The sequence below is a fragment of the Meles meles genome, chromosome 12 (genome assembly GCF_922984935.1).
Source record: "Meles meles chromosome 12, mMelMel3.1 paternal haplotype, whole genome shotgun sequence".
Taxonomy (NCBI): Eukaryota; Metazoa; Chordata; class Mammalia; order Carnivora; family Mustelidae; genus Meles; species Meles meles.
The window spans coordinates 20,345,857-20,367,795 of NC_060077.1; the positions used below are offsets into that span (position 1 = coordinate 20,345,857).

A 21,939-nucleotide genomic window follows, 5' to 3' on the forward strand; every position below is an offset into this window, starting at 1 on the left:
CACAGCCCGCTCAGGGTCCAGAGCAGGGAGGTAGTTCTCCGTGTCCTCCTGTCTGTCCAGCTCCTCGGGGGCTTGGCTGTTGTCCTTCCTTCTCGTCTTCCTGCTGCTTTCCCTCTGTTTCCCTCTGTTCAGTGTTTCTGCTGGGTGCCATGCCCCTGCTGGCGGCTGTGCTGTGTTTAAGCCTGGGAGCAGGGGTGACGTGGGGGTGAGGGGGCTTCACGGGCTCGGGATGGTCCCTTTGATGCTTGGATGGAAATGGTATTCTTAGTTTTCCCTGTGAGGTGTATTTCCTTAATTCTAGTAAATACAGGTGCAGAGGTGAATCTGCTTAGTTAGGGGGCAGTCGCTCACGTGGGGAGGACCTCGCACTGCAGGACAGGTGGGGGGCGGGCCAGTGGAGGGGGGAGATCCACTTAGTCCCAAGGGAGGTACAACGTGCCTCATCGCGGAGGGTACACATTGCAGAGGGTACAACATGGCGTCTCACATGGGGGTGGCCGCACCTGTCAAAGGCGGGAGAGGAGCCCAACGGTGGGTTCCTGAAGCCAGAGACAGGGCAGAGTCACCAAATAGATTTAGTCAGAGAAGAGAAGTGGGGTGGTTAGAATCTTGGAAATGCTGAAATAATGAAATAATGTTAAACAATTAAGATTGCCTTTCTGGGGGCGCCTGGGTGGCTCAGCGGGTTAAAGCCTCTGCCTTCGGCTCAGGTCATGATCCCAGGGTCCTGGGATCGAGCCCCGCATCGGGCTCTCTGCTTGGCTGGGAGCCTGCTTCCTCCTCTCTCTCTCTGCCTCTCTGCCTACTTGTAATCTCTATCTGTCAAAAAAATAAATCTTAAAAAAAAAAAAAATTTAAAAAAAAAAAGAAGATTGCCTTTCTGAGTTCTTTATTTGGACAAATTGAAAAGTGTCTGTGGTTCTAAGCATTTTATCCCAGGTCACGTGGACCATTGGAGGAAAAGCCAGGATTTAAACCCAGCTATCAGCACAGTCAGGGTCTGACCCTCAGTATCCCCCGCTCCCCCCAGGGCCTCCTACATCGCCTGGTTTCCTTTTGTCAGCCAGGAAAGCCGGCTGCAGGAGCTCGACACTGAGTCGACACTCAACGATGTTTTATTGCACCATCTGGATGCACTTACGTGCCCTCTCCTGTGTTTAGAAACATGCAGGTGTGCAGGCAGCAAAGGACGGCAGGAAGGAGTGTGTGCCCTTCCCGAGGAGTGACAGAATGGGTGAGCTGGCAGGTGCCAGAGATCGCAGTCACTTCTGTCCAGATTTCAGGATGAGCAGAGACGCGCTCAGCAGCGTAATCTGGGATTTGCGGTTCTAGGAGGTTTTGTGTGTCTCTTGAAGGTGTCGAACTACGACTCTGTGCAGACACGGCTAATGACTTTGTAGACAGGGCCCCTTACCCATTCTGTATGGAGACACGTATGTCTAACGTGGAATTCTTGTCAAAGGTTTTACACTGTAAAGGTTTTATTTAATACTTATTTTCAAATATTTGGGGGTGTGCTGGATATCTGCTCCTTACAATCAAAACATTTCTTATAATTTTGAGCTTTATTTTTTTTTTAATTTTTTTTTATTTATTTGACAGAGAGAAATCACAACTAGGCAGAGAGGCAGGCAGAGAGAGAGGAGGAAGCAGGCTCCCTGCGGAGCAGAGAGCCCATGTGGGGCTCGATCCCAGGACCTTGGGATCATGACCTGAGCCGAAGGCAGAGGCTTTAACCCACTGAGCCACTCAGACGCCCCTAATTTTGAGCTTTAATTTTTTAATTTTTAATTTTTTAAATTTTTCTTTGTTTGATGGCTTGGGATGTAGTCTATAATTCCCTGCGTGCTTTAGAAAAACCGCGGGCTGGTGGGTGGTGGATGAGCTGGGCTCGTGGCCCTGGCGGGTTGTGTGGCAGAGTCTCCTGCATTTGCCTGATTGTCTTCCTCTGCCTAGTGTGGGGAGGGGCTGGCTGGTACCAAGGACAGCAGCCTGACCCTGGGCGGCACCCTCCCTCACCAAGGGCTGCGGCTCCCGGTGTCTGTTCACCCACCCGGGAGGCTTGCCTGTGTCTAGTTGAACAGCAGCAGCCACGGAAGTGTGAATGGTCCCTGAGCCACGTGCTGCACGTCAGGCAGGCTGTAAGGGCTGCGGTCTTGGGGTTTGCATCATGGCCTGTGAGCACTCTCCATTTTGCTAGGTTTTTGGTGTTTCTCAAGAGCCTTTTATCACTTACTTATCTGAAAATTGGCTGGCCCCTACCCTAAGAATTGGTAGCCTTAAGCAGAAGTTAACAATGCATGGGAAGGCTAAACCAGCACAGAGGGGATCCCTCTGTGAAAGACAGCTGGGTACTAATTTGTCTTTAATTCTTGGTTAACCCTTCAGGGCTGCACCAGGTAATCAGGGGCATTTTGGTGGCTGAGCACAGGTCAACTCGCAGGAAGGGTGCGTGGAATTAGGAAGAGGCTGGTTTTGCGGCTGCCTGGGAGAGCCAGCCGGGGAGAGCGTCGTGAGCCTGGGCTCCAGTGCACAGTCCCCGTCTGAAGCCAGGGGCTGGGCGGGGCTGGGAGGTTGGGTAGGAATTGGTTGTACCTTCTTCGGAGGCATGGCCCAGGCTGGGAGGCTCCGTGGGCTTCTGTGTCACAGACGAAGAGCACTGTTTGTTGTCCCCGGATTTGACCTGCTTTATTGAAGAATTTTAAAATTGAATTGAAGAAACACATTTGAGGAAATGTTTAACAGAAAAAACTTTTTATACGTTTGTGGATAAGGAGGATACAAGTAAGAAAGGAAATAAAATAAAAAATATCCTTTAGGTGGTGAGTAACAAGTTGGGTTAAACCCAAAGAAAAGTATCGAAAGGCACCATGTTGAAACAAGTCCAGGAGCATTTATAAGTGTTTCCACTTGTGAGCGTGTGCTGTAGAAACTGGTGGGGGCCGACAGGAAGACGGTGTGTTTTGGGAGACCTGCTCCGGGCATCTCCTGAAATGTCACACATTTCCCAGACCACGGTGTCGAAACAAAATGAGCAAGCCTTCCAGTGTCTTAAAAACAAGGACGACGTTTCTCTGAGGCCAGGTGGGGACCGCTGCCCCAGACGGCGATCTGTGCAGACAGGAGCGCACAGAAGGAACGTGGAACACGGAGCCACGTGTGCTTCCGTGGTGTCAGCGCTGACAGATCTCGGTGACTGAGGACATTCCAGAAAATGACACACTCAACCTTGTGCTTTTAGTGCCCGCAAGTTTGCCAGCTTCGGAGGGATGGGCACTCGGGGAGGTTTTTACTCTTACCTTGTTTGCTGAGCTTCTCACTGGCTCTTTGCTCACGGCGCAGACGGATGGCGTGTGCCCCGCGGCAGAAATGGAGTCCTGCTCTGAAGGTGGGGAGCCCCCTGACCACAGCTGCAGTGTAGCCTCCCGGGGTGGGGGGCGCGGAGGCACAGCGGGCCACAAGCAGCCCCCACAAATGCAAGCCCTGTGCAGGTCGTTAGCCTTTCACAAGGGGCTCCAGGGACAGGAAGCATGGGCTCGCAGGAGAGCCACGTGGACGGGGAGACACAGCCAGCAGTGGCTGCCCCTAAAGTAAGGATCCGAAGGAGCACGTGCACCCCAGCATTCACAGGAGCCATGTCCACAATCACCAAACTGAGGAAAGAGCCCAGATGTCTATCGACAGATGAGTGAATAAAGATGTGGTTCATATAGACGATGGAGTATCACTCAGCTGTCAGAAAGAACGAGCTCTTGCCGTTTGCGTCGGTGTGGATGGAACTAGAGGGTATCGTGCTAAGTGAGATCAGTCTGAGAAAGACAAATGTCATGTGATTTCACTCATATACAGAATTTAAGAAACAAAGGAATACAGAGGACGGGAAGGAAAAATAAAATCAGGGAGACGAACCGTGAGACTCTTAATCATAGGAAGCACACTGAGGGTTGTTGGAGGGGTGGTGGGTGGCTGGGGTAACGGGGGATGGCATGAAGGAGGGCTTGTGGCGGAATGAGCACTGGGTGTTGGATGCAACTGCTGAGTAACTGAGTTCTACCTCTGAAACTAACAATACAGTGTATGTTAACTTACTGAATTTAAATAAAAATACAGAATTTTAAAATATTCCTGAAATGGTAAAATACGGAACAAAGGAGGGGCACCTGGGTGGCTCAGTCTAAGTGTCTGCCTTTGGCATGGGTCATGCTCTTGGGGTCCTGGGATGGAGCCCCAGAATGGGCCTCCTGCTCAGCGGGAAGCCTGCTTCTCCCTCTCCCACTCACCCCTGCTTGTGTTCCTTCTCTCGCTGTGTCTTTGTCGAATAAATGAGTAAAACTTAGAAAAATACCTATCTCTGTATACGTATGTAAGACAAAGGAGAAGAGCATGTTAGCGACGGTAAGCATATGAAGGACCAACGCCGATTAGAGTCGTTACTGCCCCACAGATGTGAGAGTAGAGTAGGAGTGACTGCAGTTAAGACGACTCAGGAAATCGAGAATAAGGAAGTGAGACAGCGAAAGGTCACGGGGTAGCTGAAAAGTAGCTGAAGACTAGCTATCGCGGAGTCCAGATAGCTGTCCGCATGCACGCATCCATGTCCGGGATGTGTGTTTCCGAGTCTGGAGCGTGTTGTATCCGGCTCCCTCCTTCCTGAACAGTTTCTACCAGCAGTCGTCATGCGGGAGTGGACGCGACAGGTAACACACAGAACAGCAGTAAGCGCACGCCTCGCTGTGCCGGTGGGACAGGCCCTCCCGTCAGCTTGGTCTCGGGTTCCCAGAGTCCAGGGGATGTCCGCAAGGAAGCCCGGGATGAAGGCCGCCCTCTGCGAACCCGGGGTTCCTCGGGGTAGTGAGAGCTTGTCCCACCAGCAGGCAGCTTGGTGTGTCTGTGGCGGTAGTGCCCCAGGAGTGGGTCCTGACCACTGCCCCCCCCCCCCCCGGATGCAGAGCCTGGTCAGGCTCCAACACCCAGCAAGGCCCCAGTGAGGGGGGTGGGAGCAGATGGGCCACGAGCAGCCCATGTTTGGGGACGTAAGCTGGTCGCACGTGAAGGCTGCTCTCCATCCAGGTCTGTGGCCATTGAGCGTGATGTTTCCTATGCCCTCCCACGGCCCCACAAGCAACCATGCGGCTGTGTTTCTGAACCTTACCCTGCCGCAGCAAAGAGCATGCTTTCAGGACAGACCAGACACCACCGCTCCATCCTGGTTTTTCAAGTTTGTTTTAATATCAGCATGCAATTTTGAGAACAAAAATCTACACAAATGCTGGGTCAGTGCTTCTGAAGCCTGTTTTCCGTTATGTTCACAACGCATGTCCTGGTGGGTGGTGAGGTTAGTCTCATCCCCATGGGGAGAACCCCCAGCCGTGTGGTGTGCTGTGCCCCGTGTGGAAGCCGTGACAGCGCCGGGAATGGCTCATGGTGGCAGACATCCTGAGGCCACCCCGAGGTCCCAGATGCCTCCCTGTCAGTTCTGCAGTAACATGAGCAGGTTCACGAGACCTGGGCAGAGGCTGCCCGGTGACTGTGTCACCTGGGCCTGAGCTTGCCCAGTGCCAGGCCTGCTGCAGCGACCGTATCTGGGGCCTGGCACGAGGAGGCAGCGCGCTGGGGGATGAAGGCCCTTTCTGAGGGAGCTTTCCCCTTTCAGAGGGAGCTGGCTGCTCCCTCTGAAATCCAAGGAATCTGTCTTTTGCTCCGTATCCAGCAGCTGCTGCTCAGGATTTTTCCGGAAAGGAAGTGGCTGAGCCCAGCAGAGGGCACAGGGTGGAAGGGTCCGCTCTGCAGGGTTGCTCAGCCCGCCTGTCCCCCGAGCCCGTCAGGGCGCCTTCTGCCTTCGTTCTTCCTGCGGCAGGGAGAGGCAAAGGCCCTGTGGCGCCACCTTTGCCCTGCCCCTGAGGCTCCCCCACCCCCACTAGTAGCAGCAGCAGCAGTCCCTCTGGGGCAACTCTGGCCCCAGCCCTCCTCCCAAGGCCAGGTGCCCCTCCCACCCTCTCCCCTTCCCACACGCTGTTATTTGGTCTTCCCAGACATGAGACGTGCGTCAGGAACGCCTCGGCCCCTCACCTTGACGGCTCGCTCCAGCTGGGACAAGGCCTCCTCGTACCGTGGGACGAGCGGCTGCAGAAGCTCGCTGGGGACGTCATGCCGCGTCATGTCTGGCACCCCAGCTTCCGCTAGCATGCGGAGGAATCTCCTCTCCTGCAGGGCAATGAACGAAAGGGGTCCCGTTTTCCACGAGCAGTGCTACCAGCAGAGGCCCCAGCCCCCCGGTTAGACTCCAGCAGACAGACCTGCACTTTGAGGAGCAGTGTGAAGGCCTGTCCGGTTTTTCCAGCGCGGGCGGTTCTTCCGACCCTGAAACCAAGCACAACTACCTCCAGGACGGTGGCGCACAGGGGTCCGATGGGACGGGGCTTCCCTCCATGGATTCTCCCTCCAAAGCCACGGGACCCTCACCGGTGCACATAGGTGCGCAGGTACTGGGGGGCGTCGTAGTTGATGACCAGCTGTACGCCCTGCACGTCGATGCCTCGAGCGGTGGCGTCTGTGCTGATGAGGCTGGGGGACACCGGGGGCTGTGGACGGGCCCTGCTTGAGGCCAGGAGCCCCCAACGCCCTGTGCCCATGACCCTGCCTGGGCCTGCTGGGGAGGCCTCCACGCTGAGGAGCCAAGTCTCCCGCAGGAAAGCCCCCTTCGGAGAGCCCAGGCTGCTACCTGGCTTGAGCCCTCCCTGCCCCTCTCTGCAGGCACTCACAGCTGAATCTTGCCCTGCTCAAACTGCTTCAAGACCGCCTTCCTCTGACCGGGCCCGCAGCGGGAGGAGAACTCAGCCGCAGTCACGCCTCTGAAAGCCTGGACTAGCAGGAAGAGCCTGGGTGGGAAGAGCCAGAAGGAACCAAGTGGGCAGGGCCTGGAGCCCGTCTCCCCTCTGCTCCCCCTGCACCTCCTAGGGCCTGACCTGTGGGAGTTTTCGCGGGAGTTGGTGAAGCACAGGACCCTTGAGAAATTCTTCTCCAGCATCAGGTGCAGGATGGCCAGTGGCTTAGTGCGGAGGCTGCAGGGCACGTAGTGGTGCTGTGGGGATGGCACAGGGTTGGCCAGGCCCCAAGCACCTGAGCGGCCCCCCTCTTCCCGCCCCTGCACGCCCCCCCCTTCCCGCCCCTGCCTGCCCCCCGCTTCCTGCCCCTGCCTGCCCCACTCACCGAGAGTCCCGCTGGGAAGGCGTACTTCCCGCCTGAGTCCCCGTCTGCGTCACTGTCTCCAGGGTCTCTGCGTGCCAGCCCTGTGGAGAAGAGCCAGGGCTGGTGGAGGCCCAGCTGCTGCAGCTTCTCCGGATTCTGCGTCAGGGTGGCTGAGAAGAGCAGCTTCTGCAGGGGCATCTGAGGACAAGAGATACTGAAAGGGGAGCGAGTGGTGGGACAGGAGTCTCAGCCTGGCCAACTAAGCGACAGAGCCCTGGCCACCCCCCCTACCCAGACTGACCGCCCCAGAACAAACCAGACCAGCCTGAGGCTGAGCTGGTCTCAGAGACAGAGAGGATGCCTGATGGGGCTGTGCTCGGGCGGCTGCACTGAGAACAGGGCAGGGCTCAGCTTCAGGTACCTGGCGGCGGTGGGGGCCTGGGGCTGCCGCCTCTGGAGTAGGACAAAGGGGTCCTTGGCACTATCGCTCGGGAAGGCTGCATCTACCACCCGAGGCAGCCAGGACTGGTGCATGCTGTCTATCATGCGGTCGGCCTCGTCGATGACCTGGGGAAGCAGGAGGCCTGGTGTCAGGTGGCTGAGGCCAGGACCGGCTCCAAACCCCGGCCTTCCTCTGGGGTGCAGCATACCAGGAAGCGGAGGTGCTGGAGGCTGAATCCTGGAGTCTGGTCGATGTGGTCCACCAGGCGGCCCGGGGTGGCCACCACCACGTCAGCCAAGCAGCGGAAGCCGTCTGCTCTGAGGAGCAAAGTGGCTCAGTCAAGGGCCCCACACCAACCCCGCAACACCACAGGGAGCCTGCTGACAGGGTTCAGACAGCCGCTCCTTGTTCCCGGAGGAGCCCCTAGCCCCCAGGACCTACGTCTTCTGGACGAGACTCTCCTGCTCCTTGACCAGCGACTTCTGCCCAGTGACTAGAGCGACACGCAGAGGTGTGGCGTCTGTGTAGATGTTGAACACTTTGCTCACCTGGAGAAGAAGCGGCTGTCACCACGCTGGTATGAAGCAGCACAGTGACACAGGTCCTAGGTCTGACCCGAGGCGTAGGGTGCACGAACCTGCTGGGCCAGCTCCTTAGTGGGCAGCACAACCAAGGCACGGACCTGGCAGACAGCTCGACCAAGCAGGGCCTGGGGGGGAGGGGGACGAGAGCCACCCTGTCAGCAAAGCCGGCTCCCTGCCTGCAGAGCCCCCTCGGAGGGCGGGGGTCCTTACACTGACCTGTACCACGGGGATGACAAAGGCCAAAGTCTTCCCGCTGCCTGTCGGGGCGGAAACACAAAGGTCTCTGGGCCGGTAGCCACCTCTGGCCACCAGAAATCCATTGGCTGTGCTCTCCAGGAGGGCAGGGATCACTGCTGCCTGGACTGGACAAAGAAGGAGGAAACGCAAGTCACAAAGTGCACGAATACCCAGAATCAGCACAGGCGCCGAAGCCACGAGTAGCCTTGCTCCTTCTCAACGATCTCTAGGCCGTTCGCACTCCAAGACGGCACGAGAGCCTCTCGGATCATCAGGCCCGGCGGCCAAAGATGCCAAAAACCCAGATGGCACTTGAAGCCGGACATGCCTAGAAGCCCACGTTCACAGCTGCTGCACTGTGGCCTTGTGCGGCTCTTGGTGCAGACGCTCTTGAAGGCGTGCCCGCCCCAGCCCCTGGCACCTGGGAAGTAGGACGAGATGCCATGTGCGCGCAATTTCTTCTGCATGTTGGGGTGTACTGCGGGGATGTGCTCGATAGGCACCGAGTCTTCAGTGACACTCTTTCCAACACAGCTGGGCTCAGCCAACCACGAAGGCAGGAAAGGCTGGACCTACCGTAAAGAGAAAGGGGCCAGGTGAACACTCCAGGATCCGTGGGGCTAGGGCGGTTAAGACCTGCAGAAACCAAGCTCTGGGTCACTCAAGCTGACAAGGACACAGCAAGGCAGGCCGACCACTCTAACTAGTTTCCCTACTCTTCCCCTTCCCCAGCTTCCACACAACCTTTAAAGGAATTTAAAAACGCACAAGAAAGTGCCGCTCCCCTGAGCAAACCCCCCCAGGGGTGGGGGCTTCCTCTCACACTCTGGATAACGTCCACACCAGAGGTGCGCCTGCAAAGCTCTCCGGGACATGAGACTCACCTGCCCCCAACCACATTTCCAATCACTGTGAGCACTAGCCATACACACCTCTGTTCCTACACACTGAAGCTCACAGCTGCCTCAGGGCTTTGGTGCCTCCCGCGTTCTGAGTGATGCTCACCTCCGCCGTCCATCTTACTCCGGTTGATCCCAGCTCAAGGTAGACCTCCACGCGGGCACAGATGTGAAGGTGCCCCACGCACCCTGGCAAGCCCGCCGCTTCCTTCCCCGCAGTCACGGTCATCCCAGAGCCCTTCTGTTCGGTACTTACTTACTGAAAATCTCCACCACAATAAAAAAGGACTAACTTGAGAGCCCACCAGAAACTCGTTTTCTTTACCAAGTGGGCGAACATGGGATAGGAACTCTTTATCCATACACACCAGATAATTTAGGTTACTTTAAGACCCAACTGTGACAACTGCAAATCCGCTTAACTGTATTCACAAAATCACGCTTTCTTACAACTAAACGCAGAAGTACTGAGCTTGCACAGGGCTTGAACAATCAAAAGGGAAATTACAGGCCACACAACGGGGGGGGGGGGGGAAGACTCTTCCTCTACTTAAGGACCCTCCTCAGTCGCAGGCGCGGGCCTCCGCGCTACCCCACGAGCACGGGCCGGACTGGCGACAGCCACCAAACCCAGCTCCAGGATGAAGCAAAGTCGTCGAAAGCTTCCCTTCCCACCCCGGGTCGCTCACCTTGGGCGCCCTGCTTCTTCCAAAGCCCCCGAGCAGCAGGGCGTGGGCTGGAGGCCCCGACGCCTCTCCCCGGGGCCGTCCGCCTGGGTGCTCCGGCGGCCCCGCGCCCTCGGCGTCCGCGCCGCTCTCGCCCGGCGCCTCCTCGCTGCTCCCTGCGCGGCAGAAGCGGGCCCGGGGGCAGCGCGTCAGCACCCCGCGGACTCCGGTAGCACCGCCGCGCCCTCGTTCCCGCCCGGCCCGGCCCCACCTGCGCGCGCGTTCTCGCCTTCCACCTTACGCCGCTTCCCCGGCGGCGCGTGCGGGCTCCCCGGCGCTCCGCTGCCTTCGCGCCTCCGCGGTCGGCGCGGTCGCCGCCGCCGCCGCCCCGCCGCCTCCGACGTTCGTGCGGCCGCCTGCTGTTGCGGCTGCTTCTGCTGCTGCCGCTCTCGGGCCCGGCACTGCAGCCGCTCCAGCAGCGCGCGCGCCCGGCCGTCCGCCTCGGTCTCCGCTCCGGTCGCCTCGGGGCCCGAGTACCGCGCGACGTGGAAGAGCGCCATGCCAGCCAGCCGCACGCCTCCTGGCCGGACGCATCGCGATGACGGCGGCGGCGCGGAGCTTTGACGTCGCGGACCGGGCGGCTGCGGCCGCGAGCTGGAGACCCCGGGCGCGGGGAGGTGACGTCACAGCGGGGGCCGGGCGACGGCTGCCGCGTGCAGGAGTCCCCCGGCGCGAGGAGGTGACGTCAGCGGGGGTGCTGAGTGCGGGCGCGCGAGTTCAGGTTCCTGTCGCGGGCGGCGGCGGCAGCGGTATGGAGCGGGACTCCGACCCCGAGGGCGTGCGCCGATCGCTGGGCCGCCTGCTGGAGGCGGTGCTGGCGAGCCGCGGCGAGGCCAACGCAGTGTTCGACATCCTGGCGGTGCTGCAGGTGGGGACGCGCGGGTCGCGGCCGCCGGTGTCCCGGGGTCGGAGGCCGGGGAGGGGTCGGGGGGGGGGGGGCGCGGGCCGAAGGCTCGGGTGGGCGGGCGAGGGCGGGGTCAGGCGTGGGGCCGAAGTCGGGGCGCCCGCGACCGGCCTGTTCCTGCAGTCCGAGGACCACGAGGAGACCCAGGAGGCGGTGCGCGCGTGCAGCCGCCTTTTCGGGGCCCTGCTGGAGCGGGGAGAGCTGTTTGTGGGCCAGCTGCCGTCCGAGGACTTGGTCATGGCGGGTGAGCGTCCCCCAGGGCCCTAGGCTGGGGTCTAGCTGCCGGGCTGAGGCTCTGGGAGGGCCGGAGGAGACTCAGCCCCCAAGCTGCTCCGCGGGCCCGGGGTAGGAGGAGGATGGTGCTGGGGGCGGCGTCGGAGACCGCCCTGCAGCTAGGTGACCACAGCGTCCGCCTTTATGGCCAGCATCTGGTGAAGGTGCACCACACCTCACCATCCTGGGTCACTTATTTCTTGGGGTCCAGTGAGGGGTGACAGACCATGCCCTGGAAGGAGGAGGTTCTTTCTTCCCATCCCAGGTCAGTGTCCCTGGCAGGGCAGGAGGGGTGGAAAGTGGTGGGCGGGGTGGGCTGATCTGGGGCTCCCTGCAGGCTCTCAGGGAGCTACACGCAAGTACAAGGTGTGGATGCGGCACCGCTACCGCAGCTGCCTCAACCGCCTCCAGGAGCTCCTGGTTCACTCCTCCTTCGAGGTCAAGGTGAGTTCGGCTGACCTCCCCCGCGGTCCCTGCACCAGGCTGTCCACAGGCACCGACACAGGGCTGAGGCTGCCTACGCCTCCGTTCCTGGGCCCACCTGAGGCCGCGTTCACGTCCCGTGTGGTTGGAGTTCTGATGCCTAGTGTTATTCCTGTCCTGGTACTTGTGTCAGGCGTACTTGGGTTCGCGTGCTGGGGGAGCTCCGTGGCCTCGCCGGCAGCGGGCGTGACCTATGGTCGGGGCCCTTTTGGCCACTCTGCTCCCCTCTGTCCCCAGGAGCTGGCTCTCAGCACACTCATGAAGTTTGTGCAGCTGGAAGGAGCTCACCCCCTGGAGAAACCGAAGTGGGACGGCTACTATCTGTTCCCTCGCCAGCTCTTCAAGGTGGGGAACGTTGGGGCGGGAGGACACAGAAACCTCTGGCCAGAGCTGGGATGGGGCCTGGTGCAGGTGGTTGGTGAGTGTCGTGCGTTTGCCAGACCCTCCCATGCAGCAGAGGGTGAGCCTGCCAGCTCGGTGGTCTCCTCGGGTGGTCGCTTGGCCGTGGGCTGACACACTGAGGCCCCCTTCCCCGTGCGGCATCTAGGCGGTGGTGGAAGGTCTGCTCTCTCCGGAGGACGACTGTTCGCTGCTCCTGGCCCGGTTCCGGGAGTACCTGGAGCACGATGACATCCGCTACCACACGATGAAAGCAGCCACGGACATCGTGGGCCGCATCACTGACAGGCACCCAGAGGTGAGCTGGCTGGGTCATGTGGCTGGGGGAATGGGTAGGCGGTGGCCATGCCCGTGCTCAGGCCAGGCCTTCTGCAGGTGCCGCTCACGTTCTGGAACAACGCTTTCACGCTGTTGTCATCTGTGAGTCTCCCCTGCCAGGAGCGTGGGATCTCCAGCTTCTACGTGAAGCACGAGGGTGAGCATCCTCAGTGGGCATCCTGGACGGTAGGCGGGTAGGCAGGCGCACGAGGTGGGCTGCCCCTCTCCCGCCCGTCCGCCGACTGTTGCCTTCCTTACAGAGCTGCCGCGCTCGTGGAAGGTCATTCATCTGAAGGTGAGATGCTCCAGAGGGCTTGGGGGCCTCCCTGGGACTAATGCTCTTTTCAGGCAGAGGCAGCGTGTGTGGGACAGGAAGAGGACTAGCTGCCCTTCCCCTGGCCTAGGCAGTCGTGGGGTTCCCTCACAGGGACCGGGGCCAGGATGGGGGAGGCACACTGGTTCTTAATACATATAATGTGTTTTTATCCCCAGGGGTACAGGTCTGTGAATCACCAGGTTTACACACTTCACAGCACTCATCATAGCACATACCTTCCCCAATGTCCATAACCCCCTCCCCCTCTCCCAACCTCACCTCCCCCCAGCAACCCCCAGTTTGTTTTGTGAGATTAAGAGTTCTTCTAATTTTTTTTAAGTTTGTTTAAGATTTTATTTATTTGGGGTGCCTGGGTGGCTCAGTCATTAAGTGTGTCTTCTTGGATTTGGGGTTGTGAGTTTCTCCTCCCACAGGGCAAGGTGGGAGGCAGTATGGGCAGTGTCCCTTCTGAGGGCAGGGGACTGGGGTGGGTGCCTTGTGTCCTTGTGTGCAGGCCTGACACCCCCCCCCCGCCCCCGCTGCTGTAGGAGCACAGGAAGGCTTTCCAACTGATGTGGCTCGGCTTTCTCAAGCATAAGGTAGGGGTGGGATGGGCCCCTTGGCTCATAGGGTTCTTGGAGTAGGGCAGGTGCGCCCACACCTTTTGCTTTCCCCCAGCTGCCCCTCAGTCTCTACAAGAAGGTGCTGGTGATCATGCACGACTCCATCCTGCCGCACTTGGCCCAGCCCAGCCTCATGATTGACTTCCTTACCCGCGCCTATGACGTGGGTGAGTGCCCAGCTCCCACGTGTCTGCTGCGGTCTGGGTTCTGGCAGTTCAGGACCCTGCCCTCCCTCCCGGGCTGGACAGGGGAAGCTGGGTCTGTGGGCTGGTGGCCTCCAGCTTTGCTGGACTCATGCCCCAGCTGGAGGGGTACGGCGGGCCGGGGCTTCACAGCTGCACATGTGTCCACAGGGGGAGCCATCAGTCTCTTGGCCTTGAACGGACTTTTTATCCTGATTCATCAGCACAACCTGTGAGTGCTCATCTGGGCTGGGCTGGCCCCGGGGGCAGTGGTGGGGGTCAGGCTGGAGAAGCACGGGAGAGGGGACGGAGCCCCTGGAAGCTACTCTGTCTCTTTATTGTGTGCTTCCACTCCCGTGCCTGCTGTTCACTTACATGCCCCCTCCCCCAGCGAGTACCCCGATTTCTACCGGAAGCTCTATGGTCTCCTGGACCCGTCTGTCTTTCACGTGAAGTACCGGGCCCGGTTTTTCCACTTGGCCGACCTTTTCCTGTCGTCCTCGTGAGTGCTGGGGCGGGGGCTGAGGCCTAGAGCGGGGACTGGGGTGCTGGGCGGTGGGGGGTCTCACTCACACCCACCGTCCTGCCCAGCCATCTGCCTGCCTACCTGGTGGCTGCCTTCGCCAAGCGCTTGTCCCGCCTGGCCCTAACGGCGCCCCCCGAGGCCCTGCTCATGGTCCTGCCCTTCATCTGTAACCTGCTGCGCCGGCATCCTGCCTGCCGTGTCCTTGTGCACCGCCCCCTGGGCCCCGGTGAGTGCAGCGGGCACTGGGGAGCCTGGGGGGCCTGCCCCCAGCAGCCAGTACACGGGGCCGGTTGTGGAGCAGGGCCTGGTCTCGTTCCTAGAGCTGGATGCTGACCCTTATGACCCCGAAGAGGAGGACCCCGCCAAGAGCCGAGCTCTGGAGAGTTCGCTGTGGGAGCTGCAGGTGAGCTTGGCAGGCACGTCACTCTCCCCACCGCGCCCCCCCCCCCCACCTGAGCCTGGGATGGTGTCTGGAGCGGGGGGCAGGGTTGGTGACATCACATGCTTCGCAGGCCCTCCAGCGACATTACCACCCTGAGGTGTCCCAGGCTGCCAGCGTCATCAACCAGGCGCTGTCTGTGCCCGAGGTCAGCATCGCCCCGCTGCTGGAGCTCACAGCATTCGAGGTGAGGGCTGGGGGGATGCGGGGGCCTGGGTGGCTGGGGTGCAGGGACCTCGCGGCGCAGGCGTATCATCTGCCTGTCCCTTGCAGGTGTTCGAGCGGGACCTGAAGAAGAAGGGCCAGGGGTCCATACCGCTGGAGTTCATCCCCACTCAAGGTCTGCTGGGCCGGCAGGACGACCTCTGCGCGCAGCACTTCATGCTCAGCTGACCCTGTGGCCTCCCCGCCCCCCGCCCCGTCAGTGGTTTCGTGGGAGAGCCAACAGGGTGGACTGTGGGCAGTGAAGGGTCTGGGGAGGCGCTGAACCTGTCTCCCGGCTCCTGTGGCGGCCGTGTTCACGGGCCGACATCCACAGTGCCCGCTTGCTGTGTGCACTGGCAGCCCCCTCCCCGCCGCCGCTGGAAGGTGCTGTCCAGGGGCCTCTCCCTTCCTTGAAGCCTGGGGAGGGGGGCAGGCTGGGTGCTGGGGGGGGGGGGTGGGCCTATGGAAGTGGCTTCTGCCAGCCCTGCCAGCTTTCCTGGGCACCCCAGACTCCCTGGGGCCCCTTGTATCCTGGAAGGGTCTGGGCCAAGCCCTCTACTTTTCCTCTGGAGTTGGACTTTGTGACCCAGGAGCGACAGTGAGGGATCTCTGTCCTGGTTAGTCTTGGGGCGCACAGGGAGCGCTCATACCCGTTCCTGGCCAGGTCCTGAGGAGAACCCCTTTGTCCCCTGATCCCGGGGTCCCAGAGTGTGTGTCCTCCATCAGAGGGAGTTACAGCTGAAGCCCGCTTACCGTTTCATCCTGTCCCCCAGCAGAGTGGGTGCCGGCGGCCACGGGCCAGCTGATTATTTCGGTCCGGTGTGTTCCTTCGAGGCCCCGTTTTTGTCAGGCGAGCCTGTTTGAATGCAAGTTTCTCTGGAAAACCCGCTTGTCTGGGGACGGAGGAATCCCGTGTGTGACGGCAGTTGGTGTGGGCTAGGGGGCCTGGCGGAGGCACAGGAGGGGGTGGGAGAGCCTGGTTGCCTGCAGCCTCCTGTCTGAGTTCCCGGCACAGCCCCTCCCCACAGGAGCGCCCTGGGGTCACAATGGGCCGTTGTTTGGCCGGTTTGGCCTCTAGGGAGCTGCTCCCGTGGCCGAGGACCTGGTGTGGGCTTTGCCGGGTAGTGAAGGAGCGCTTCTCCTCTGTATAGGGTTGTGCGAGTTAGGGATGCTAGCACCCCTGCCCCCAGCTGTACTGTAGGGCTCTGTCTTAGGCCAGTTCCTGCCCCAGGGCCTTTGCTCTGCTGTTTTCACAGCTGTCCACTCCATTGCCCCTGCTCTTCACACCTCGGGCTGAGTGGGGCCTTGGGGAGGCTCCACTTCATGTAATGGCTTTGTGTGTCCTATGTGGCACCCACTGCATCGTCATGGCCCTGCTGTCCTACAGTAGTCCATGACTGTCCCTGCCAGCCTTCGCCAGGACTGAGGGTTACCAACCCGCTCCTTGCCTCAGCCCTAGGGCCCAGGAGTTGCCTGGCACAGAGGAGGGGCTCATGCGCATTGTGGGGGACTGTCCCGAGGCTCCTGGCGGCCTGCTACCAGATGTCCTGCCTGAGCTTCCGTGTGCGGACACCAGGGGGCCGCGTGGGTGGGCTGAGGGCTAATGGATTAAGAAATGCCATTGACTTTTTAAAGTTAAACTATAAAAGGCTTAAGCAGGTTTTCTTGTCTGTCCCCCCACCCCCGCCCAATTCAGCATTGTGTGTTCTGTGTAGACCTTGTTTTGGCAGGTTTGGGGACTCCCACTGCCTGGACAAAGGCCGCTGTGACCCCTGACCACCGGGGCTGGGCAGCTGCACTAGGGCACATTTGGTATTAGGCTGGTGTTTCTTTTGTATTTTACTTTAGCTTTTCAAAAGATTTTATTTGTGGAGTGACTGAGCAAGTGTGGGTGGGGGGAGGGGCAGAGGGAGAAAGAGAGACCAGCAGACTCCCCGCTGAGCTTAGAGCCTGACCAGGGTTGGGGGGAGAGGTGGTGCTGGATCCCAAGACCCCGAGATCATGACCGGAGCTGAAACGGAGTTGGTGCTCAACCCACCAAGCTGTCTAGGCCCCCGGGCTGGCCTTTCTCCACCTCTGGCCCTGGGTGGTTGCCCCTGGGGAGGTTGCCTGAGTGGACGCAGGGCAGGGGCAGTTGCACCTGGGTGGCCAGGACAGCCTCTCGGGCTTCTGGGCTGGGAGCCTGAGCATCTGATGGACGTCGGGGCTCTTGGTTCGGGGATGTTCGAGCCGGGACGGTCAGGGACTCTGGAACCCTCTGGGATCTGAGTGACAGTGCTGGAGTGAGGCCTGGCGGTCACTGTCCTAGGAGGTCTACACGTCCCGAGGAGGTCAGGTGGCACTGCGTCCTGCACGGAGTGCCCCCTCTCACCGGTCCCGGCAGCCCCCCGGGCCGTGCCACCTGCTCTTCCAGGACCTCCTTACCTCCGTGGCAGCTTGTGGCCGTCCCTGCGGGGGCAGCTGCCCACCCCACATCACCCTGATACACTGGCTGCCAGTGGCGTGCATGTCAGTGGTCTGAGTGCTGCCTGTCTCTGCTGGGGCCGTGTCAGCGCCCAGTGCTCAGGACGGTGCTGGTTTCCTGCAGCAGATCTCTCAGGCTAGCCTTCCGGGAGCTGGTCTGAGTTGCTATGGGTTCTCCTCTGGTGCGGAGGCCTCTGCCTGTTGGGGCTTGTACCATGCTGACCACGAGTCCACGAGCATCCCGGGGACTGAGAGGCCAGGGCGGGGCTGCTTTAGGCTGTGCCCTTGACAGCACAAGTCTTTCCCGCAAACCAGTTGCTGGTTCACTAAAACATGGTTCTGGGTTCATTGATCACTTCAATTACAGAAGAAACGCAAAGCCAATTGCAAGACTTCCAGGGGAAAGTGCACGGGAAGATGGGGAGGTGCCGACCCAAGGTCCAGCCGCTCCGGCGGGACCCGCGGTTCCCAGCCTTGGTGCCTGACTCTTAACACCTGCTGCTCATCCCTTCCAGTGCACGCACTGCCATCCATCCTGGGTGGTCTGGAACAGCTGCTCACACACCACCCCACCGGCTCCTGGGAGCGCCCCCCAGTGGGTTGGCTCAGGCCGTGCTCTCTGGCGCCTCCGCCTGGCCACCCTGCCTCACTGCCCTTCCCCACTTTGCCTCTGGGATGTTGTCATGTTGTAGCTCGAGCTGGAGCTTTTAAAAAGCACATTATATTTTTCACGATTTTGTTCATTTATCACAGAGGGATAACAAGAGGGGACACAAGCACAGGGGAACTGGAAAGGGAGGGGGAGAAGCAGGCCCCCCCCCCTGAGCAGGTGGCCCAGCACAGGTCTCGATCCCAGGGCCCTGGGACCATGACCTGAGCTGAAGGCAGACACTTAATGACTGAGCCATCCAGGCTCCCCCCAAAACCACTTTTTTTGGAGGGGTTCCTGAGTGGCTTAGTGGGCCCAGCGTCACACTCTCAGCTCAGGTCATGAAATCGTGCTCTGCAGGTGTCTGCCTGAGGTTCTCTTCCTCTGCCCCTCTCTGCACGTGCTCTCTCTGAAATTAAATAAGCAAATCTTTAACAACAGTTTTTGGAATTTCAGACACACAAAGTATGCTGTATGCAATACTTGGGATATAGTTATAAAAATGGGATGAAATCCGCCCAATCTAAAGTTAGCCATTTTAAAACACCCGATTCAGTGCCATTTGGCGCGTTTATGCCTTGTAACTACCACCTGGACCTAGTTAGGTCCCATCACCTGCTTCAGGCAGACGCCAGCCCCTAGCAGGCGGGCTGAGAGTCCTGCACGTTGGGCTGTATCAGCCTACGTCCTTGGGCAGGAATCAGTAACCCTGGTGGACACGAGGTGTGGCACTGAGCCCCTGCGTTGTGCTCTGTAGGAAGAAGGTCCTGTCCTAGCCACCCTGTGTGCTGTCTGCCCTGCAGTCTGGGGTCTGCAGACCCGGAGCAAACCGGGGGCTGGCCTCTACTTGGATCCTGGGAAGGACGCAGGCCCAGAGAGCAGGGCAAGGGATGCCTCTTGAATAGAAACTGCCAGTGGAGGCAGTGTTGGATGGAGTGTCCAGAACTGATGTCCAGGCCCCGGGGGCAGCAGGGCAGGCAGGGGCCTCCTGTGCGGTCTTAAGACAGCATGGGTGGGATGATGGGCCTTTCAGCGTGGAGGGGAGGACAGGTAGTGAAGGGGGGCACTCAGGTCCCAAGTGCCGTGGGTGTGACCCTGACTCCAGGGTCGGCTCTCACGGATGGCCTGGCCCCTCCCTTCTTCCCTCTGTGTGGGGCAGCAGTGGCCTCCCCTCCCCTGTCACCATGTAGCCACCCCCCAGTGTCAAATGCAACTTCTCTGTTCCCAGCCCATACATCCCTCCTGGGCAGCACCCAACCCAGGGGAATGGGGGATCTCGACCAACAGAGACCCCACTCCTGTCCTTCCCAGGATGGGAGCTGGAAACAGAATGTGTATCCCTTTGCAGAAACTCAGGGGCGTGGCATTTCCTGCCCCACAAGGAGGTGCACGGGGAGCTCTCGCCATCCTCTTGTTCAGGGGGCCAGGGACATGGGCCCTTCCTGTGCCTGAGCAGCTCCTGGCTCACTGCCCCTTCTCCTGGCACAGAGGCTCCAGTGTCCATGGGCCCAGAGTTTTTAGAAAAACTCAAAGGTTTTATTGGACCATCGCCAAGGCCAGTGCTGACCGTGCACCTGCTGTGGGCAGGAGTGTCCTTCCATTGGGTCCTTGCTCACACCTGGCAAAACCTCTCCCTCCTTCAGTGTCCCATGCCCTGTCCCCTCCAGGAGGTGAATGGGGCCAGCAGGCAATGAAGTCACAATCACCTAAGTCATGCAGCCGTCTGACCAGATGAGGCTTGCCCGTCCTGGAGGGAACAGCACTTACATATCTGCCTGGTATTTGGCAAACCAGCTGCGGGCAGCCCGGTGTCGGCAGGTGCACCTCCTGAGAGGTCAGTTAGCCTGACGAGCTTGGTGAACGTCCCCTCCCCTGCCAGTACCTTCCCCTGGAACTGCGCCCTGTTCACTTGCCTCTGCGGGAAAGGAGCCAGTCCCTTCACAGAAGCCGTGAGACTCTTTGCCACTTTCCGGAGCGGGGTGGTGAAGGTTGTGACTTAAGCGTCCACTGGCCAGGCCGGCACGCCCCACCTTGGCTGTCCCAAGTGCACAGTGAGTGGTGCCAAGTGCCAGGGCTGCACCAAATTGCCCCAGACCTTAGGGCTTGAAACCAGGTCTCCACAGACGGCCATGGTGGCAGGTGTGGTTTCTGTGGTCCCGTGGAACAGCCCTCCTGTGCCATGGTGGAGCGCGGCAGGCCACAGGGGGCTGGGTGAGAACGTGTGCGTCCCAATGGTTCTCCGCGAGAGTGGGTGGGTGGGTTTGGCCTGTGGTTGGTGGCCGGCCAAGCGCTGGCCTGGCGATCTTTCTTACCAGCCTTTTGGAAGCCGTGGACGTGTGCATGACAGAGTGCCTGGCGATGGGTCCGGTCCACGGACATGGAGAGGAACCTGGCCTCCAGGAGGGACAGGTGACAGCCCTTGCTGGTGGAGAAGTCAGCTTTGTGTTTGGGGAGTTCTTTTCTTGGCTTTCTGCCAGGCGTGCCCCCAGGGTTCTCTGTGGAGCTGCTGGATTGTCTTACAGGTCACCTCATTACCCAGGGTTGGACAGCTGCTCTGACGATGTTCCGGTATGTCTGCGTGAGATCCGCATGACCTAGTCCCAGGCATGGCCATGCTTACCATGTTGGCACCCATTCCCCTTTGGCACAAATCCAAGAATCCCACCGGCCTCTGTTTTGGAAGCATGATGACCCAGTGCATGCTGACGTGAAACTGTCCTCTGCCCTCTGTGTCCCCCGAGTTGTGACATTGAATTGTCTGTCAGTCAGTAGTGATTGCTTTTGCTTTGACCGTGGAGAACATTGGCTGGTATTTCTGTTCTTAATTCTGCTAATTGGACACAATTGATTCCTGGAAATTGAAATTTCCAGGTCGCACAGTAGGGCGTTTGCTACCAGCAGGATGCAGCAGCACTGGGGACCCTGCAGGCACCTGCCAAACCCTCCCTCTCCACCCCTGCTCCTCTCCTCGCCCTCGCACCAGGCCCAGTGTGGGCCAAGTAACAGTCCCTGGTACGGATGGACATGGGTTTGCTCAGTCATCAGTTTGGGCAAATTCAGGGATGTGTCCCTCTGGCCACCGTGGGCTGCGCTGCTGTGCACACTGGTGGGCGGGGCTTCATGACCACCTGTCACACCTGTCTTGGGTGGCTTGCTGGGTCCTGAGGTCCCCTGTCTAACTTTGGGCAGACCCCTTCCCGGCTGCGCAGGTCCTGAGCTGGAGGAGTTGGTGGTGTCACAGGACGCCCAGCATAGTCGTGCTTGGGGGCAGAGTCCACTGCCCTGTTGTGGCCACTCGGGTGCTGCGGGGCTTCTCCTTCTGCCATGGGCCCGCTCCCCACCTGGCTCTTCTCTTAGTAAAAGCAGGTGCCTCTTACCCACCCCCACCCCGCTGCGCCCCTGTCCCTCTGTCCTCCCAGCTGCAGTCTGTGCTCCCTGCGTGCTGTGTGGTCTGGTCAGCCGTGCAGCCATCCCCCAGGTAGGGATACACTGTGACGCATTTCCTGCATCACTCGGGTCGATTTCTCAGGCTGGGCTCCCATGCCTCTGTTTATGTTCCTGTGTAACAAACCAAAATTCAGTGCCATCAAACAGCATTTTATTGTGTCCCATGCCCTGTGGCTGGGGTCCACCTGGGGCTGCACCCTGCAGCTCAGCTAGCTGGGACACCAAGGCTGGGCACAGCTCGGGTAGGGACAACAGCGCCCTCCCACCTGCGTTCTGATGAGGGAATGGGGAAATGCAGGTGGACAGCTCCCAGGGCTTTCCTCACGCGGGGCCACTGACCTAGGGTCTGCAAACAACAAAGGTGTGGTCTTCCCCAGTTTGAAAGCCAGTGGTCCTAACATGGGTGATTCAGGCCGAGCTGCCTCCTGAGGCTACAGGGGAGGGTCCTTGCTGGTCTCTCCAGCCTCCAGTTGTGGCCAAGGATCCCTCCAGAGGCTGTGTCCCTCCCACCCCTGCCTCCACCCCTGCCTGACCCCTTTATCCGCTCCCTGAACCTGGGCACCGTCCCCGGGGACCACCAGAGCACCTTGTAATCCCATCCCCGTGTCCCTAACCCAGCTGGGGAGGGCCCTGTTCCC

The 21,939-nt window shown here is 60.0% G+C and overlaps 2 protein-coding genes across 4 annotated transcripts; one reads left to right on the top strand and one right to left on the bottom strand.

Annotated features, from left to right (window-relative positions):
• Positions 1-4,737: 4,737 nt before the first annotated feature.
• DDX51 (DEAD-box helicase 51) lies at positions 4,738-10,596 on the bottom strand. Of its 2 annotated transcripts, none has more exons than XM_046025899.1 (15): positions 10,317-10,596; positions 10,040-10,191; positions 8,873-9,023; positions 8,431-8,576; positions 8,268-8,339; positions 8,072-8,178; positions 7,839-7,947; positions 7,610-7,755; positions 7,210-7,402; positions 6,966-7,081; positions 6,762-6,878; positions 6,463-6,564; positions 6,297-6,360; positions 6,070-6,204; positions 4,738-5,848 (listed from the first exon to the last, which is right to left on the bottom strand). In XM_046025899.1, exons 1-15 carry the CDS (start codon positions 10,573-10,575, stop codon positions 5,822-5,824), a joined length of 1,896 nt encoding a protein of 631 aa, XP_045881855.1. In that variant the 5' UTR covers positions 10,576-10,596; the 3' UTR covers positions 4,738-5,821. The 2 variants fall into 2 exon arrangements, with proteins under 2 accessions (XP_045881855.1, XP_045881854.1); XM_046025898.1 differs by having other exon boundaries at positions 4,741-5,848; positions 10,287-10,596.
• A 173-nt stretch (positions 10,597-10,769) lies between these two features.
• Positions 10,770-18,053, top strand: NOC4L (nucleolar complex associated 4 homolog). 2 transcript variants are annotated; one of them, XM_046026030.1, is made up of 15 exons: positions 10,770-10,943; positions 11,103-11,223; positions 11,590-11,696; positions 11,973-12,080; positions 12,283-12,432; positions 12,510-12,609; positions 12,713-12,747; positions 13,317-13,367; positions 13,447-13,558; positions 13,745-13,805; positions 13,965-14,075; positions 14,165-14,325; positions 14,420-14,502; positions 14,612-14,725; positions 14,812-18,053. In XM_046026030.1, exons 1-15 carry the CDS (start codon positions 10,827-10,829, stop codon positions 14,929-14,931), a joined length of 1,551 nt encoding a protein of 516 aa, XP_045881986.1. In that variant the 5' UTR covers positions 10,770-10,826; the 3' UTR covers positions 14,932-18,053. The 2 variants fall into 2 exon arrangements, with proteins under 2 accessions (XP_045881986.1, XP_045881987.1); XM_046026031.1 differs by lacking the exon at positions 13,317-13,367.
• Positions 18,054-21,939: the final 3,886 nt, after the last annotated feature.